This window comes from Nicotiana tabacum, chromosome 22, assembly GCF_000715075.1.
Source record: "Nicotiana tabacum cultivar K326 chromosome 22, ASM71507v2, whole genome shotgun sequence".
NCBI classification, from domain to species: domain Eukaryota; kingdom Viridiplantae; phylum Streptophyta; class Magnoliopsida; order Solanales; family Solanaceae; genus Nicotiana; species Nicotiana tabacum.
In genome coordinates, this window is record NC_134101.1 from 102452314 (window position 1) to 102470526 (window position 18213).

An 18213-nucleotide genomic window follows, 5' to 3' on the forward strand; every position below is an offset into this window, starting at 1 on the left:
TCAAGCATCTATCGATTAACAATTAGCATAAAAACAAATCACGTATTTTTAGAACCACAAAATCAAATCTAATTACCATTTTTGAGGTAAACATAAACTAACAGACAAATAACAGATTCGAAAAATATCTAATAAATTGAATTATCGTGGTTGTTTTGTTACTTGCGGGTGTTGGGTTTGAAATCTCAAAATATAGAAATGAAAGAATTCTGTATCAAAAAGACAATAGAGTTTGAAAAATCTGGTTAACGGGTGTGCCTTTAAGGAATGAACAAAAAATATACAGAAAATGGACAAAGCAGATTATGTACATAATGTACAATGTAAATATGGCAAAATACTTGGATCCTTTACATCGTTCTATATTTTCCTGATATTATTTTGATGAAGCAGATGAACAGAGCTCCGACCTCGCTCTTTAGCCTTGTCAATCGTAGATAGAAGTACTGCCAAAAAGTCTTCTGCTTGGTCATTTGATGCGAAAACCAAATTGGTTTGGATAAGCGGAAGCGAAGTTCGAGGATTGTTGTTCCATCTCTTTCCCCTAGTTGCCCAGCTTCTTTTGTGCGAAATGTGATTCTGCCTTAGCAATGCATCAGAGCTACTTCCCATAATATGTACTTCATCATCGTCGTTATCAGCATGGATTACACTATCTATCCCGATTTCAGTTTCTACCAACCACTCTGGGTTAGCAGGCACTCCTTAAAACTCGGGCTTCCCATAATTTACTATACTGGAGCAGGAGACAATTAATATAAGCCGCTCAGTGAGGACAACAAACTTCCCATCATGCCTAAGAGCTTTACAAATTACCAACATTTCGTCTTTGAGCATAATATGGTCGTCAGCCTCTCTAAGAATAGATACTCCAATTGCTTCTTCCCAAGAGTAAGGCCGCAAAGGAAGTTCTCTAGTTAAATGCCTTGGCAATCGGACCCTAAAGCGATGAGATCCCCGATTATGGAGTTTGCTCCGATTTCTGATGCTTTGTGCAGTTTTGCCGGTGATATCAAGGATACTGGCTGCTGGTCTTGCCACAAGTCCCGTCACTCCAACAGCTATGCCTGCAAGAAGAAATATGTTTTGAAGGCTTGAAGCTACAATAATCTAAATTAGCAGACAGAATTCACTTCCGTGGAGGTTCAACTTCGCTGCAATAGAGACCAGAAAAATAGCATGGATAAACTTGATACCTGAGAGGACTCCTGGAAGGCCATGTCTCTCTGCCCCTTTAATAGGCGATTGTAATAGACCTGTCAGACCCTGCAAATCAAAATTCTCACATGAGAAATAACGAGACTCGAAGAAGCTATTCTAAAGCCATGAAGAGTCAAAGGGAGCTAAAAGAGGAAGTGAAACAGGCTGCTATGCCCACGGGAGCTAAGAAATGAAATTAACATACCTCTAAAAATTCATTTATCACCCCTTTGCTATGGGAGGATATTCCCTTTTGCTGCCGTTCCATACTTCTCACAGCCTGGTCATCAAAAGTAAATGCCACAATACCCTACAAGATCAAATGAATGAACATGTGGTCAGATAATATATAGAGTATGAAATGATGTTTGATACAAAAGTACCTTGTGTGCAGCTTTGCTGAATTGGGTGGCAGCATCACTTAAGGCATACACGGTGTTGCTCAAAAGACTAGAGGTCCCTTCTGCCATGCCTTTAATAAATCCTGCACGAGTCTGCAGAAAGAACTGGGCTTTATATCTAGTGGGAAGGCTCTGCAGAAAGAACTAAGCTTTATATCTAGTGGGAAGGATAAAAGATCAGGTAATGCAGAAAGTACCTGGAAAACACTTTGAACAGGAGCAGACAAGAAATCTTTAAGGCCAAGACCCATGCTCCTCGCAAACCCCATAGGATTACCAATAACTCCTGCTGAACCAAATACCTGCAGCGAACAACACTATTTCAATGCCCATGACCACTAAGAAGATTTAATAGTTGACGACACAAATCAAGATTATTTCCTTTCTGGTGTGGAAGATCAGACTAAGCTGCAACCACAAAGCATACTAAGACAGAACCTTGACACAGTTACCAAGATAAATCTTTTCTGATGTGGAAGATCAGACTATGCTGCAACCACAGAGCATACTTAGACAGTACCTTGGCTCTGATACCAATTGTTGCGGAAGCCAAATGTATATAGTGTGAATAAGTCACAACTACTATACCAAAAATTATGACAGCCACCAAATAATAAATAAGACAATAAAACAATAATAAAGGGAACACCAGAATTTACGAGGTTCGACTAATTTTGCCTACTCCTCGGACACAACCAATATTTTATTTCACTCCAAAAATACAAGTGAAATAATACTAAAGAGAGAAGATACAAATGCCTTAAACAGATGAGAAGGCAAATGAGAGGTGTGTATCAATCCTAAACATTAGGCCTTCTTTTATAGGGGAAAAATCCCCCCAAACTTAACTCCCAACCAATGTGGGACTTTGGCATTTTGCCAAACTTCAACAAATCTCCACCTTGGCAAAATTCCACATTTTCAATTCTCTCTCAATAACAAATTTTGGTTGTGTCTTCATCTTCAATCTTCAGTGTTCAACAATGTTGATCAAATCCAAACAATGTTGAAACTTGACCGCAGTCACCACCTTTGTCAGCATATCAGCAGGATTCTCTGTAGTATGAATTTTCTTCACCGTGACTCCACCTTCTTCTATGATTTCTCGTACGAAATGATACCGAACATCAATGTGCTTCGTCCTTGCATGATAAACTTGGTTCTTCGCTAATTGAATAGCACTTTGACTATCACAAAAAATTGTGATACCTTTTTGTTCAACACCAAGCTCCTTTAGCAATCCTTGAAGCCAAATTGCCTCTTTCACAGCATCTGTAATAGCCATGTACTCTGCCTCTGTTGTAGACAAAGCAACTGTTGACTGCAAAGTAGACTTCCAACTAACTGGTGCCTTTGCAAAAGTAAACACATAACCAGTAGTTGATCTTCGTTTGTCCATATCACCCGCAAAATCTGAGTCACAATATCCAACTACAAACTGATTGTCTTCCTGCTCAAAAACTAACCCGACATCTACAGTATTATGAATATACCGTAGAATCCACTTCACAGCTTGCCAATGCTCCTTCCCTGGATTGTGCATATATCTGCTAATAACTCCAACAGCTTGTGAAATGTCAGGCCTTGTGCAAACCATTGCATACATCAAGCTACCAACAGCATTTGCGTATGGTACCTTTGACATATACTCTCGTTCAGCTTCATCTATTGGCGACATAGTAGTACTTAGCTTATAATGGGAAGCAAGTGGAGTACTAACTGGCTTAGTCTTGTCATCTATGCCAAAACGTTGAAGTACTCTCTTCAAATATTCCTTTTGAGATAAACAGAGTTTCTTTGAACGTCTATCTCTAATTATCTCCATGCCAAGAATTTTCTTTGCCTCACCCAAATCCTTCATCTCGAACTCCTTCTTCAGTTGAATCTTCAACTTATCAATTTCTTCCAAATTCTTGGAAGCTATCAACATATCATCAACATATAGGAGAAGATATACAAAGGAACCATCTTTAAGCTTGTGCAAATACACACAATGATCGTATTTGCTTCTCTTGTACCCTTGCCGCAACATAAACTCGTCAAATCGCTTGTACCATTGTCTAGAAGATTGTTTCAATCCGTACAACGATTTTTCAAGTTTGCACACCATATTTTCTTTTCCAGCAACTTTGAATCCTTCTGGCTGAGTCATGTAGATTTCCTCCTCCAAGTTTCCATGTAAAAACGCAGTTTTTACATCCATCTGAACTAGTTCCAAATCCAATTGTGCTACCAAAGCCAACATAATTCTAATGGAGGAATGTTTTACAACTGGAGAAAACACTTCATTGTAATCAATTCCCTCCTTTTGAGCATATCCTTTGGCCACCAATCTTGCTTTGTAGCGAACATCTACTTGGTTAGGAAATCCTTCCTTCTTTGCAAATACCCATTTGCACCCAATTGCTTTCTTTCCCTTCGAGAGATTGGCCAATCTCCATGTATGATTCTGATGAAGGGACTGTATTTCATCATTCATGACAATCCTCCACTTATCTTCTTCTGAACTTTGGACAGCGTCTTTATAAGTAGTAGGAACATCATCAGCTACAATTGAGGTTGCACAAGCAACCGTCTCTATGAGACGAACAGGTTTCGTTATTGTTCTTTTTGGCCTGCTGGTTGCTATTGATTCAAGTTGTTGTTGAGATTCCTGAGTTGGAATCTCCTCTACTGGCTCTCCTTCCAGAGGGTAATCTTCATTTGTTTCCTCCTCTGCTTCTTGTGTAGGAAAAATAAATTTTCCCTCAAACTCCACCTGCTTAGAAGCACCTTCATTTTGTTTGGTATCTTCTGTTACCTTATTTACCATAGCAAATTCATCAAAGGTAACATCTCTGCTGAATATTACTTTCTTTGTCATAGGGCACCATAAGCGATATCCTTTGACTCCAGAAGTAATTCCCATAAAAATAGCCTTCTTTGCCCTTGGATCCAATTTTGACTCTGTCACATGATAATATGCAGTTGAGCCAAACACGTGCAAAGAGTTATAATCTACAGCAGGTTTTCCGTACCATTTTTCAAATGGTGTTTTGCCATCAATAGCAGCAGATGGTAGACGATTAATGAGGTGACATGCATATGTAATTGCCTCAGCCCAAAATTCTTTGCCCAAGCCAGCATTGGACAACATACACCGTACCTTCTCCAGCAAGGTCCGGTTCATACGTTCTGCCACTCCATTCTGTTGTGGTGTATGTCTAACAGTGAAGTGTCGGACGATGCCATCATTTTCACAGACCTTATTGAAATGATCATTTTTGTATTCACCTCCATTGTCTGTGCGAATACACTTGATCCTCCTGCCTGTTTGATTCTCCACCATCGTCTTCCATTTGAGAAAAATTCCCAGCACTTCATCTTTGTTTTTCATTGTATACACCCACACTCTTCGAGAAAAATCATCAACAAAGGTTACAAAATAGTGCTTCCCACCCAATGAAGGTGTTTTGGAAGGACCCCAAACATCAGAGTGTACATAATCCAAAATGCCTTTAGTATTATGGATCGCTGTACCAAATTTAACCCTTGTCTGTTTCCCTTTGACACAATGCTCACAAAACTCCAAGTTGCAAGCCTTTACTCCTTTTAACAATCCTTGATCTGATAGAGTTTTCAAGGATTTTCCTCCAGCATTTCCCAAGCGCATGTGCCATAGCTTGGTTGCTTCTGCCTCTTTGTCGTCACTGGATGTCACTGTCGCTGTCCCAATAACTGTACTGCCACGATAGCGGTACATATTATTATTCTTCTGATTAGCCTTCATTACCACTAGTGCACCGGAGCATACTCTCATCACTCCATTTTCTGCAATGATTTTGAACCCTTTTGATTCTAGGGCTCCCACAGAGATGAGATTCTTCTTCAAATCCGGTACATATCGAACATCTATCAATGTTCTGATCATTCCATCATGGTTCCTTAATCGTATTGAACCAATGCCATATGAGGTAAGAGGGCTGTTATCCGCTGTGTGGACGACTCCATATTCTCCTTCTTGAAATTCCACGAACCAGTCCCTGTTGGGACACATATGATAGCTACAAGCCGAGTCCATCAACCATATGTCTGAAGATGTTGATGACTCTGTTGTAACTAATGAGAAGTCTGAATCATCACAATCAGCTACATTTGAATCCATAATGGCCTTTCCATTGTTATGTTTGGCCTTATTCTTCAACTTCGGACAGTCTTTCTTCCAGTGCCCTTTTTCTCGACAAAAGGCACATTCATCTTTACTGGGTCTGGATCTTGACTTGGATCTTCCCTTCTTTGTCCTCGTTTGATTTTGAGGACGACCCCTCACAAACAGTGCTTCTCCTTCTCCGCCCTTCTGTTTTTCTCGCTTTCTTTGTTCATAGCTGTACAAAGCTGAACAAACTTCTCTGAGAGAAATTTCGTCATTTCCATGGAGTAGAGTAGTTTCAAGGTGCTCGTACTCATCAGGAAGTGACGCCAACAACATTAAGGCCAAGTCACCATCATCATAAGTTGTATCCATATTTTGCAAATCTGTGACCAACTTATTGAAACTGGTGATATGTTCATTCATCGTGGTACCAGGAACATAGGTGAAGTGAAACAGTCTCTTCTTCATGTACAATTTATTTTGACTGTTTTTCTTCAAAAATTTATCCTCCAGTGCTTTCCATAATTTACTTGCAGAAGTTTCCTTTGTGTATGGATATTTCTGCTCTCTAGCAAGATAGGATCGAATGGTACCGCAAGCAACACGGTTGATAATTCTCCAATCTTCTTCTCCAATAACATCTGGTTTCTTTTCTTCAATGGCCAGATCTAGCCCTTGTTGAAAAAGGACATCTAGAACCTCGCCTTGCCACATCCCAAAATGTCCGGACCCGTCAAAAATTTCTACCGCAAATTTCGCATTTGACACAATTCTTGTCATAAGCGAAGATGCCAATGATGACGTATTGTTGACACTTGATGTAGATTCTTCTTGTTTATTGTCCCCCATATTTGACACAAATATTATTTAATAGCTGACGACACAAATCAAGATTATTTCCTTTCTGATGTAGAAGATCAGACTAAGCTGCAACTACAGAGCATACTCAGACAGAACCTTGACTCAGTTACCAAGATAAATCTTTTCTGATGTGGAAGATCAGACTATGCTGCAACCACAGAGCATACTTAGACAGTACCTTGGCTCTGATACCAATTGTTGCGGAAGCCAAATGTATATAGTGTGAATAAGTCACAACTACTATACCAAAAATTATGACAGCCACCAAATAATAAATAAGACAATAAAACAATAATAAAGGGAACACCAGAATTTACGAGGTTCGACTAATTTTGCCTACTCCTCGGACACAACCAATATTTTATTTCACTCCAAAAATACAAGTGAAATAATACTAAAGAGAGAAGATACAAATGCCTTAAACAGATGAGAAGGCAAATGAGAGGTGTGTATCAATCCTAAACATTAGGCCTTCTTTTATAGGGGAAAAATCCCCCCAAACTTAACTCCCAACCAATGTGGGACTTTGGCATTTTGCCAAACTTCAACAAATCTCCACCTTGGCAAAATTCCACATTTTCAATTCTCTCTCAGGCTGAGATTTCCCAGGACGATATAAGGAAACCAAGTTTCACAACGGATGTGGGATAACTCTAAGACTATTGCAAGAAACAAGTCATTCAGTTTACAAATGAATAACTATCAGATTGGCTAATAATTCATTGTTTGGCTCTTCAAATCATTTGCCAATATAAGCAAATGGACACTTCCATGAGATCAACATCAAGAAACACATAACAGGGAAGGTTATTTCATGAACCATAACAAAAAGTATGATATTACTACAACACTTTGTTTTTAAAAAGTGAGAAATTTGCAAAAAGTGAGAAATTTGCAAAAAGCCAGACGCCATCATTGGGTGTTACAACGATGAAGATGAAAAAATGGGGACCAACAATGAGGTACTGGTACAATTTTCTTGACTAAACCATCATAGAGTTCTGTACACAACTGTGCAAAAAGATAATCAGCACACAGAGTATGCAATCTAGGTGGTACCTTGAAATCAGTTATTTTAAATTTGGATCGCTAATCGATCAGTCTATCCACAACATTCCGAGTTTCTTTTGATCTACCCAATTAAAATGTTTTACGTTTGATACATAAGATAAGCCCTTCGCCCTTTCTCTTTCCCTCCACTCCACACAGCTAACGGAATCATAAAGCAGACCGGAAAATCTCTGGCATGCCAGCAAAGACAGAGAGCGTCAGCAACTTTTCCACCTCAAACCAGAAAACCAGTTGAAAATGGGTGGCAATATTTAGAATCTCTACTGAGCAACTTTGACTAATATTGGAACAACCTCTTTTTACACTCCCCTTCACATTAAACAACAAACTGAATATAATGAGACTTCTTGAAGCTTGTGGTAATTTCTTTGAAGCTCACATTGATGCATGATCAGATATATAGTGCAAGCAAAGCCTACATTCAGCTCCTCAACATTGTACCGGAATCTGAAGTTCTGGTAGATTTTGATACAGAAGTCAGAACTGGGATGTTCTAGCCTCTGATTATTTGGAGATAAATTCATTCTCCATCTCCCCATCTACTGAAGGAAGACCAGAGTTTTTTAGTGGTTAACTACGGGAAGATAGTCAAGGTGTGTAGACATTACCTTGTACATCTCATGAAGAAATTGTTGTGTGTAATGCTCGATAAGTATCTCTTGAACAGATTCCCAGCTAGCAAGCTGATGTGAAAGGATTACTTGTTTAAGGTGAATTTGTGCTCCCTCGATATCAGCAAGTGCCATAAGACCCCTCTGCAAAAATCAGTGTCATATGACTTGAGAAGCACATATATAAATGAAGTTGCTGAGCGAAATTATAAAAACAGTATTGTTCTATGATGGTTTCTCAAGCTGACTGTTAGAACTAAAAATAAGTTAAACATTTATGAAATCATCATATGTTCCAGCATCCACCATATAGCCTTACATGTATAAGAGATTCTCCAGATGTAAGCACTCCATTTCGAAGCAACCAGGGACTGCTGGAGAAACTATAGAAGAAGTTCAACGTTATAAACATACAGTAAAGTCACATGAAACACAATATGAATTTCAATTACCTTAAAGTCAACTTCAGCGGAGCCACATCAAACAACTCAACATAAATCTTCTTCTGCCTTTTGGCAAGAAGGTGAATCTGTTGCCACGGGGCTCCAATTGGAACTATTATAGGTAGCAGAGAGGTCCTATCACTGCTTCCATGAAACACAGGAATCTTAACTGAGTAGCATTCATTTACATTTGATTTCTTCGGTGCCTGATCTATGGAGTTAGAGATGTTCATAGTAAAAACACCATCAAAAAGAGGATGCTCCGTTGAATTAGAGTGCTGTAACGCTCTGCTCTGCAACCTTGACGATAAAGTTTTAATGAAATCAAACAAACTCAAGATCACATACTGATCAAGTTCAAGATGAAAATCTGCTACTCTGCAAGAAAATAGACTTGTCAGGCAGTGATACAACAGAATAAATGTAGATAGAGTTTGGATTTTAGCAATACATTTGAAAGGAAGCAGTTACAGACCTTAGACTTATGTACTCGAAGGAGACTAGTGACAGATATCTATTATTCCACTTCGTCACCACCAATGAAAGTACCGGTTCCCATGAGCTCTCCGGATCTGTCCTTACTCCACGAGTAATCGTCTTACTAACGTCAAATGATAAGATAACAGGGTAAGGTGTACATGCTAACTGGTTATCAATTTGCAAAGAGGTGATTTGAAAAGAGAATCTCTGTTGATCTACACTCTGCGTGAAATCAACTGTAATGTCTCTTGCACAAGCGAAAATCAGTTCCTGCAAAAGAAATGTAGTAGTATGACAACTCAAAAGAATTTTGCATTGAAGCTTGCAATTTAATAATCTTCGATTACAACAATTGAAGGTACCTCTGGCATAGAGCTTATTAGAGAGATGCCAACATAGGGAATGTCCACCAATATTCTCTCTTTGCAGTCAGAAGAATTTTCATACTTCAATACATGTTTATTTCTATCTTTGGACTGAGAGATGTGTGGACTCTTCATACCACTCAATACATGGCAATTGGAATCAATGATGCTCAGAATCTGTATTTGGAAAATATAAACTGTCACTACAAAAGAGAAAGCAAAAGAAAGATGGTACGTGACTTTTGAAGCATCATCAATGCACCTTGACTGCTCCTTCAGAATGGACAGAAACAATAAGAGTTCTTTGAGGTTTCTGAAAAAGGTAAGCAGAAGGCATATGTGTAAGCACGGTAACAAGATTATCATATAAATGATTGGAGAAATGTTACTTACGGTCTCATATACAATATAATAAAGAGCAAATTGTGATTAAAATAAAGAGAATGGTAAGGGAACTTACTTTTTAAAAAAAAAGGAATGGTTAGGTTATTAAACTTAAGGAAAGCACTACTAGATGAAAGCAACATAAAAACGCACAAAGCAGTATATGTTCTAGATCAGTACAAGATTGTAGGTCTTTCAAGACAACTTCCTTTCGTGTAATTTTAGGTCTACATCGTACCCTGGAACACCTTCACTTACTATGGTTCCAAACCTAAGAATTGTGCATCTGGAGGTCTACGCAGGATACGATCAAACCATTTCAAGTAACCTTCCCTTATTTTATATTTAACTAGTGATATTTGCACCTTTTGCTGAGCGTGGTCATTTTAATCTTTTCTAATTTTCTAAGATCAATCATCAATCTTAGCATATGTATCTTTAGTTGACACTCATATTGTGGATATGGTGGACTTTGGAAGCCCAACATTCACTCTCATATAATATTGTTGATCTTACAACTGTTGCAGTAGAACTTGCCTTTCGCTTTGGCAGGTATCCTTCTATCATATAACACTCCGGTATACACTTCTCTATTTTAACAATCCTATTTTGATTCTCTGTGATATCTTCATCTATCATACAATTGTTCTATGACATCAAGCCTATGTATTTGAATTGTTTCCAATCTAGTCTCACCACAATTTCACTCTTCTTATGCTGTTAAACTTGTAGGGTACATATTAAACCTTACTTTCACTTATCCAAGAACTCGCTCTCTAGAGTGCTTCTCCACAATTCAAGCTCTTGGTTGACACTTTGTTGTTGTTGTCAATTAGCACAATATCGTTGGTGAATAATATATGTTGAAGTGTGTGACAATCTCATCCATTGGGATGGGCCTACTCTAATACCATGAAAAGAAATAGATTTTGGGCCTAACACGACACCAAAAGCTAGCGTATGAGGTGAGGATCGGCCAAGACTATATAAGAAGACCAAATAAACCATCACCCATCGATGTGGGAAATCAACAATATATGCCATAGTACCTCATCATGTAATGTGTTAGTGTTGATTGTAGAAGGAATTTTAGGCCTGATTCTAGGAATATTGTTTCCCAAATCAATGTAACAGTTATAACTTGAGTTTATTTGCTTTTATTCTCTTTCCCTAATTAGTCATAGGAACCTTGTATAAGTAGTTATTTTTGGGATGTAAATATACACATAAGAATATAAGAAGACTTTTCTTCTTAAAATCTTCACGGTATCAGATTTGAGTTTCGGTGGCACACTTTTATCACACAAGACACCGGAGCCTCCATTTCATCCACCTCTCCGATGTGATGTGTGACATCCTCGTGAACCTCCTCATTCCCTTGGATTACAGACCCAAGATACTTAAACTTTCCTCACTTAGGATGACTTGTGAATCAAGCCTCACGTCGATGTCTGTTTCCTCCGTCATGTTGCTGAACCTGCACTCCAAGTATTCTGTCTTAGTCCTACTCAAATTGAAACCTTTAGACTCTAGAGTATGTAACCAAACCTCCAACTTCTCGTTAACACCACCTCTCGTATCATCAATCAGTACAATGTCATCTGCAAATAACATACACCATGGCACCTCCATTTGATGGCCTTTTGTGATGAGCAAATATTTCTGACCGAATTAGGTTATTGGTGTATATTCGTCAAACTAGTTCTGAGAGTAGGAAGTGAAATTTAAGGTAACATTATTTTAGAATTATTAACTCTACCACGCACTTTAGATATTTTCTATTTAAAATTACAAATCAAAAATATCAACAGCAAGAACCAAGCTACACCAATAACAAGAACATGATTCTTGTGAAGTACAAAAAGAACTATTGTGAATACAAGCTCCACTTAAACATTACAAACTGAATTAGAGAAAGCGAAGTACCTTGGGAGTCACAGATAGGTATACAGGTGCATAGTCTTTCACGTCATCCAGAGCATATGATCCTATAACACGTTCACCCAAAACCTGCAAAATCTAGAGAAAAACCTTACCAACAGAAAAACGTGAAATAATCATTCGGCTTTAAATATAGCAAAACATACCTCAATAGTGAGACGATGAGGATAGCAGGGTTCATCCCATGCATAAGGGCAAGAAGTGTAGGAATGGACCATAGTTTCAAAAGTTTCGCACCTTTGTTGGTAAACACGTAGCCTCTTGAATAGGCAAAGAAGGGAAAGGGTGAATTAGCCAAAGATCAACAACTAAGTTGAAAATCAGACATTTGTTATGCTAGTCGAAATTCTGTGGAATGAGCAAGGCTCGTAACATTAGTGTTGGTTAGCATGATATAAGAGATTTGATTATATTTAGGAGATTGTTGATTAGCATGATTTCAAAAGATTTGGTTACATTTTAGGGGATTTTATTTTTATTTGATTTGATTTGATAGCAAGACTGATTGTATAGATTTATTTTATTTCCTTAATTAGCATTAAGAGCTTTGTATAAATCCCCTTGCTCATGCAATGTAAAGTTTACACGAAGCCTTTTCTTCTTCTCAAATCTACATGGTATCAGAGCCATTGTTGCCTTTTTGAGCAGCACTGAGTTCCGTTTATTATCAAAGAGGTACACACATAAAGTGAATTTTTCAGATGTAGGAAACCATATTGAAAACCCAATTAAATAAATAGTGTATTCGCTCGTCTCCTCAACAGCATAAACTTTTAGACGAGATGGCATAGCAATCATGACATAATTGGAATCACATTTTTACTAACTTAATGTGAATATAGATGTTAAAATTTTCTAATTAAGGAAAACATGGACATTAATGCGGGTTGCAAATTGGAGATGAAAATCGCCAGTTCACCTTTATAGAACGAGCATACTCAGTGGCATTAAGTAGACATTTAGATATTTTATTCTCTTTTTACTTGAATAACTTAATCCATTGTTCTCAAAACAGATCTGTGTCAAATGTTTTCCTTTCTGGTAGCTTACATCTTTGTAAGAATTTGCTACAAAAATTTGTCAAAACTCAAAATATACTAGAATAGTTCCCTTGTTTTAGACACTTATTATTGTCTCGTGGTATTAATGTCCTTTTCCAACCTTGTATTTGTTCACATATGCTACTAGTATCCTACGTCACTCAGAAATGAAGTCTATATCTGCATCCCAATCAAATATGTCACATAAATAGGGTGGCAACGGTGAAAAAATTGGAGATGACTTTAAAGCAAGACTTTTACGGTAACCAAAATCCTAGAGAATAATTTTACCCATCTAGCTGTGGCTAATAGAAGGTCAAAAACTACTGTCTTGCACAAAAGGATATACCTCCTGGGAGAAATTGTCAATACGGTATGGCATAAAGCCAGTATCATCTTAAGACACAAGAATCAAGTTTGTCCCCGACTGACCATGAGGGCTCCCAACAATTTTATCATCTCTAATAGAGACATCAGCAGTCTAAACTTCCACACGTATCATGTTCACGGCACCAGAGAGAAAATTTCGCATTTTCACCTGAATATCACCTAGATGTTCTGGCAAGAAGCAACCGGACCATTGCCATCCAGGTTTAGCAAATTTAATAGAGACTAGCAACTCCCTGAAAAATATTGACACATAATAAATAACAAGAATAAGGAGCAGAAGCAAGGAAATAATAGGCAGAAAATCACAGCTCTGCTTCTCATTCGTCCAACACGTATTGCCTCCCAGACTTATCTAAACACTTGCATCATCAGAATTGTTTATCAGATATGACATCTTACCAATGATCCTATTCCTACAACATTTCCTCCCTAAGATCTTAACAATAACTACTCCCACGAAAAGGTGCTCTCTCGTCATCTACCCTTTATGGATTTGAGAAGATTCATAAAGAGATTCAAGCGTTTCAACTAACACCTTGTAAATGATGACGGCAATTAAACAGTTGATGGCATGGACGGGGTGACTACAAGGTATTTTGTTACCGTGTCATGCAAGGAGAACATAGAGGATGTAAAAATGTATGGGAAAAATCTATTATTGATCTTCTATTAAGTGTTTTACAATAGCGCTATTTATAACTATACATAATACTTATTCTACTCCTATTCCATGTGGGACTAGGGTTATTTAAATAATTATCTAACACTACTCCTCAAGCTGGTGCATACAAATCATATTTACCGAGCTTGTTACCTATGTAACTAATACGGGTACCAGTGAGGGATTTGGTGAAAATATCGGCAAGCTAATCATTCGACTTCACAAACTTTGTAGTAATATATCCTGAGAGTATTTTTTCTCTGACAAAGTGACAATCAATCTCAATGTGTTTAGTTCTCTCATGGAACACTGGATTTGATGCAATATGAAGGGCAGTTTGATTATCTCACACAAGTTTCATCTTGCTGGTCTCACCAAGTTTCAACTCCTTGAGAAAATGTTTGATCCAAACTAGCTCACATGTTGCCACGGCCGCTGCTCGATATTCTGCTTCTGCACTAGACCGAGCAACCACATTTTGTTTCTTGCTCTTCTAAGACACCAAATTTCCTCCCACTACATCATAATATCCAAAAGTAGAACGTCTATCAAAAGGTGATCCTTCCCAGTCAGCATTTGAGTATCTGTTGATCAGCATGATTCAAGGAGACTTGATTTAGGAGTGTTGATTAGCATGATTTTAGGAGATTTGATTATATTTAGGAGATCTGATTTTATTTAATATGATTTGATAGCTGGATTGATTGTATAGATTTATTTTATTTCTTTAATTAGCATTAGGAGCTTCGTATAAATTCCCTTGCTCATGGGATGTAAACACGGGAAAAAAAGAAGACTTTTCTTCTTCTCAAAATCTACATAGTATCAAAGCCCTTGCTGCCTTTTTGTGGCGAGCTATCTCCCTCGCAGCACTAGGGTTCTGTTTTTATCAAAGAAGTCGAGCTTTCTCTCTCTTGGTGGCTGTCCGCAACACAAATCCCTTCTGGTTCTGTTGAGACAGATTTGGTTTCAAGCGAGGCAGATTACCTTTGAACAATTTTCTTCAGATTTCCTTCTAATTGGGTAGAAAATATGGAGACATTCAAGGAGACAATTTCTGGAAAAATCTCTTCGGATGAAATTCAGCTTCCCCGTCGCCTCCTAGCCAAACTTGACTCCGCTAATGTTGCCACATCCAATCTGTTACGCGGCGCCTTCCTAAGATTCCTTGGAAGGGCGACGTAAGGCTAAGCAACTGATGTCAGTGCAGTTGTTGTCCGCCAACTGAGGTCCGCTCCGTACGCTAGACTAGATTGTCAGTGCTGTACGGGAAAACCAATGTCAAGAGAAATTGAGAGAACAGGAATGAGAATTGAGAATGAAAGAAAGCTTGATTGCATTAATGAAAGCTATTACAGAAAGGCAACGCGGTGTCGAGGGGGAGAGACACCAGTACAGAGAATTGTTTGCTTGCTAGAAAGTTTGATTGTTTGGTCCCCCTTAATAATGCTTAAAAAAATAATCCAAAGCTACAAGACTAGACTTGATTAAGCTAGAGAAACATAATGGAAGTACATGGAATAAAACTACTCTATATTTACAATGAAAAAGACTTAGTTTGCTATAAGGCAGAAAACAGGTCCGTTGTCGGCAGCATAGTCTTTGGCATCAGGGTCTGCGCGCACGGCGTTGTCTGCGCGCGCGGCGCTGTTGGCATCTGCCTGCGGTTGGGCGCTGGCGAGGGATATCGGTGGGGCGACAGAGGCACATGCGCGCTTGTCACTTGGCGCGGCCAAGACCACGGGGCCGTCCGTGGCACTAGGCATTGGAAGGCTTGCTAGGACGCCACGGGGCGCGCCCAAGGGGTCATGGGGCACGGCTGGAAAGCCGCCCATGACATTCTCCCCCACCTGAGTTGGCGACGTCCTCGGTGCCTTACTTGCAAGATAATCTTCAATTAGGCTCTTGTAGGCTTTGAGGTTTGTTCCCCTCTCCCAAGTGTTCTCCTCTGCATCACAGCCCTGCCATTTCACCAAGAACTCTTGGTGATCTTTCCTTGAGGCATGAATCACTATATCATCAATGATAGCTTCAACATGCCTTTTCCCGGTTGAATTGGGCCCTAGAATACTGGGTATTGTGAGCTGTCTCCTTGAAGGATCCTTCGTATCTTCCCGAAAAGGTTTCAGGAGGCTGACATGGAAGACAAGAAGAATTTTCCACCAAGCTGGGGTATCCACCCGGTATGCAACTTTCCCAATACGCCTTTCAATGGACAAGGGTCCGATATATTTTTGCAATAAGCGAGGGTCATGGACCCCCGCAAATAAGTAACGCTTTGGAATTTTGACCATCACTTTGTCTCCTACTTGGTATTCAACAAAGCGCCGATTCTGATCAGCATGCCTCTTCATCCGCTTTTGGGCCTTGACAAGATAGCTCCGCACTATCTCCAAATTTTGCTTCCACTCTTTAGAGAAGCTAGCAGCTCGAGGAGATTTAGACATATTTGGTGCGTTGACTGTGTGTGGGAGTAGCGGTTGCTGTCCGGTAACAATTTCAAAAGCGCTTTTATTTGTACTAGAGCTCTTTTGTGAATTGAAACACAGTTGAGCAGCATCCAGAAGCGTCACCCAATTCTTCTGCGATCCGGTTACAAAATGACGGAGATATTCCTCCAACATACCATTAAACCGCTCCGTCTGGCCATCAGATTGCGGATGAAAACTTGAGCTGTGACTCAGCTTCGACCCAAGGCACTTAAAGAGTTGGGTCCAAAAGTTGCTAGTGAAGCGTGAGTCACGATCACTAACAATGTCTTTGGGTAGGCCCCAATATTTGACGACATGAGAGAAGAAGAGTCGAGCTGTATCTTCTGCTGATATATATTGAGGGGCAGCAATAAAGGTAGCATATTTGGAAAACCGATCTACCACAACCAAGATAGTTGTTAGATCTCCGACCTTGGGCAATCCGGTGATGAAATCCAGGGAAACACTTTCCCAAGGTCTCTTTGGGACAGCTAGTGGTTCCAAGAGTCCCGCCTGTGTTAAGCGGTCTGACTTGTCCTTCTGGCATACTAGACAAGTCTTCACATACTGAGCAACGTCATCGGCCATTTGAGGCCAATAATATGCACGGCGAAGTAACGCCATGGTGCGTTCTTCACCGGGATGGCCGGCCCACAGAGTATCATGACATTCCGCCAGAAGAGTCCTTCGTAGATCTCCTCCTTTAGGAACATAAAGTCAGTTCCCTTTCACCTTCAGAAAACCATCTTCTATGTAGAACTGGCGAGTCTTGCCTTGTCCTACCAAATCAACCAAATACTGTGCAGCAGGGTCTTTGATGAGTAGATCTTGTATCTGGTCCTTGATGGAGGTGGCTACTTCGCTCCCCCTTAGGGTGGCGAGTAAGCACACCGATGCTAGATCAGCTCTCCGACTGAGCGCATCGGCAACATGATTGGTCTTCCCACTTCGGTACTCCAGGTTGAAGTGGAATTCAGCTAGGAGTTCCTGCCACCTGGCCTGTCGCCCATTCAACTTCGGCTGGGTCATGAAATGGCTAACAGCTGTGTTGTATGTCTTGACTACGAACGGGGTTCCCAGCAGATAGTGCCTCTAGAGGCGCAAGCAGTGGATGACAGCCAATAATTCTTTCTCATGGGCGGCATAGCGCCGCTCTGCATCTTTTAGCTTCCGGCTCTCGTACGCTACAGGATGCCCTTCTTGTAGCAAGACGCCACCGAGGGCATAGTCAGATGCATCTGTTTGTACTTCGAATGGCTTGGCCAGATCAGGAAGGGCCAAGACGGGGCTACTAGACATAGCCGCTTTCAATGCGTTGAAGGCCTCCGCTCGCTTGGGTCCCCATTCCCAAGGCATGACCTTCTTGAGGAGTTCTGTCAATGGTACTGCAATGAGGGAGTAGTTTTTCACGAATCGCCGATAGAAATTGCATAGACCAAGGAATGCCCTCAAGGCGTGGATATCCTTAGGTGGCGGCCAATCTGTGATTGCCTGAATCTTCTGCTGGTCCATCTTGATTCGCCCTTCCTCGATGACATGTCCGAGAAAGTCAATTTGCTTTTGAGCAAAGGAGCACTTAGATAGCTTCGCATATAATTCATGCTCCGCAATCGAGCTAGGACCTTCCGCAAGTGCATCAGGTGTTCCTCCAATGTTTGGCTATATACCACAATGTCATCCAAGTAGACCACCACAAATTCATCAATGTACTCTCGGAAGACTTGGTTCATCAAAGTGCAAAATGTAGCTGGGGCGTTAGTCA

General features: G+C 39.9%; 1 protein-coding gene across 5 annotated transcripts in view; it reads right to left on the reverse strand.

Moving 5' to 3' along the window:
* Positions 1-231: 231 nt before the first annotated feature.
* Positions 232-18213, reverse strand: part of LOC107821075 (uncharacterized) — a 39830-nt gene continuing 21848 nt past the window's right edge. For 3 of the 5 annotated variants that reach the window (XM_075244325.1, XM_075244323.1, XM_075244324.1), the window contains exons 4-17: positions 13279-13552; positions 12036-12149; positions 11875-11967; positions 9827-9877; positions 9562-9741; positions 9195-9469; positions 8729-9097; positions 8596-8659; positions 8274-8420; positions 1799-1903; positions 1584-1694; positions 1406-1510; positions 1197-1266; positions 232-1067 (exon numbers count right to left, since the gene is read on the reverse strand). In XM_075244325.1, coding sequence (XP_075100426.1) covers positions 706-1067; positions 1197-1266; positions 1406-1510; positions 1584-1694; positions 1799-1903; positions 8274-8420; positions 8596-8659; positions 8729-9097; positions 9195-9469; positions 9562-9741; positions 9827-9877; positions 11875-11967; positions 12036-12149; positions 13279-13311 — 2079 coding nt within the window. In that variant the 5' untranslated portion in view covers positions 13312-13552 and the 3' untranslated portion in view covers positions 232-705. Of the gene's footprint in view, positions 1068-1196; positions 1267-1405; positions 1511-1583; positions 1695-1798; positions 1904-8273; positions 8421-8595; positions 8660-8728; positions 9098-9194; positions 9470-9561; positions 9742-9826; positions 9878-11874; positions 11968-12035; positions 12150-13278; positions 13555-18213 lie in introns of those variants that run through there. The other 2 variants (XM_075244326.1, XM_075244327.1) reach the window with 2 other exon arrangements.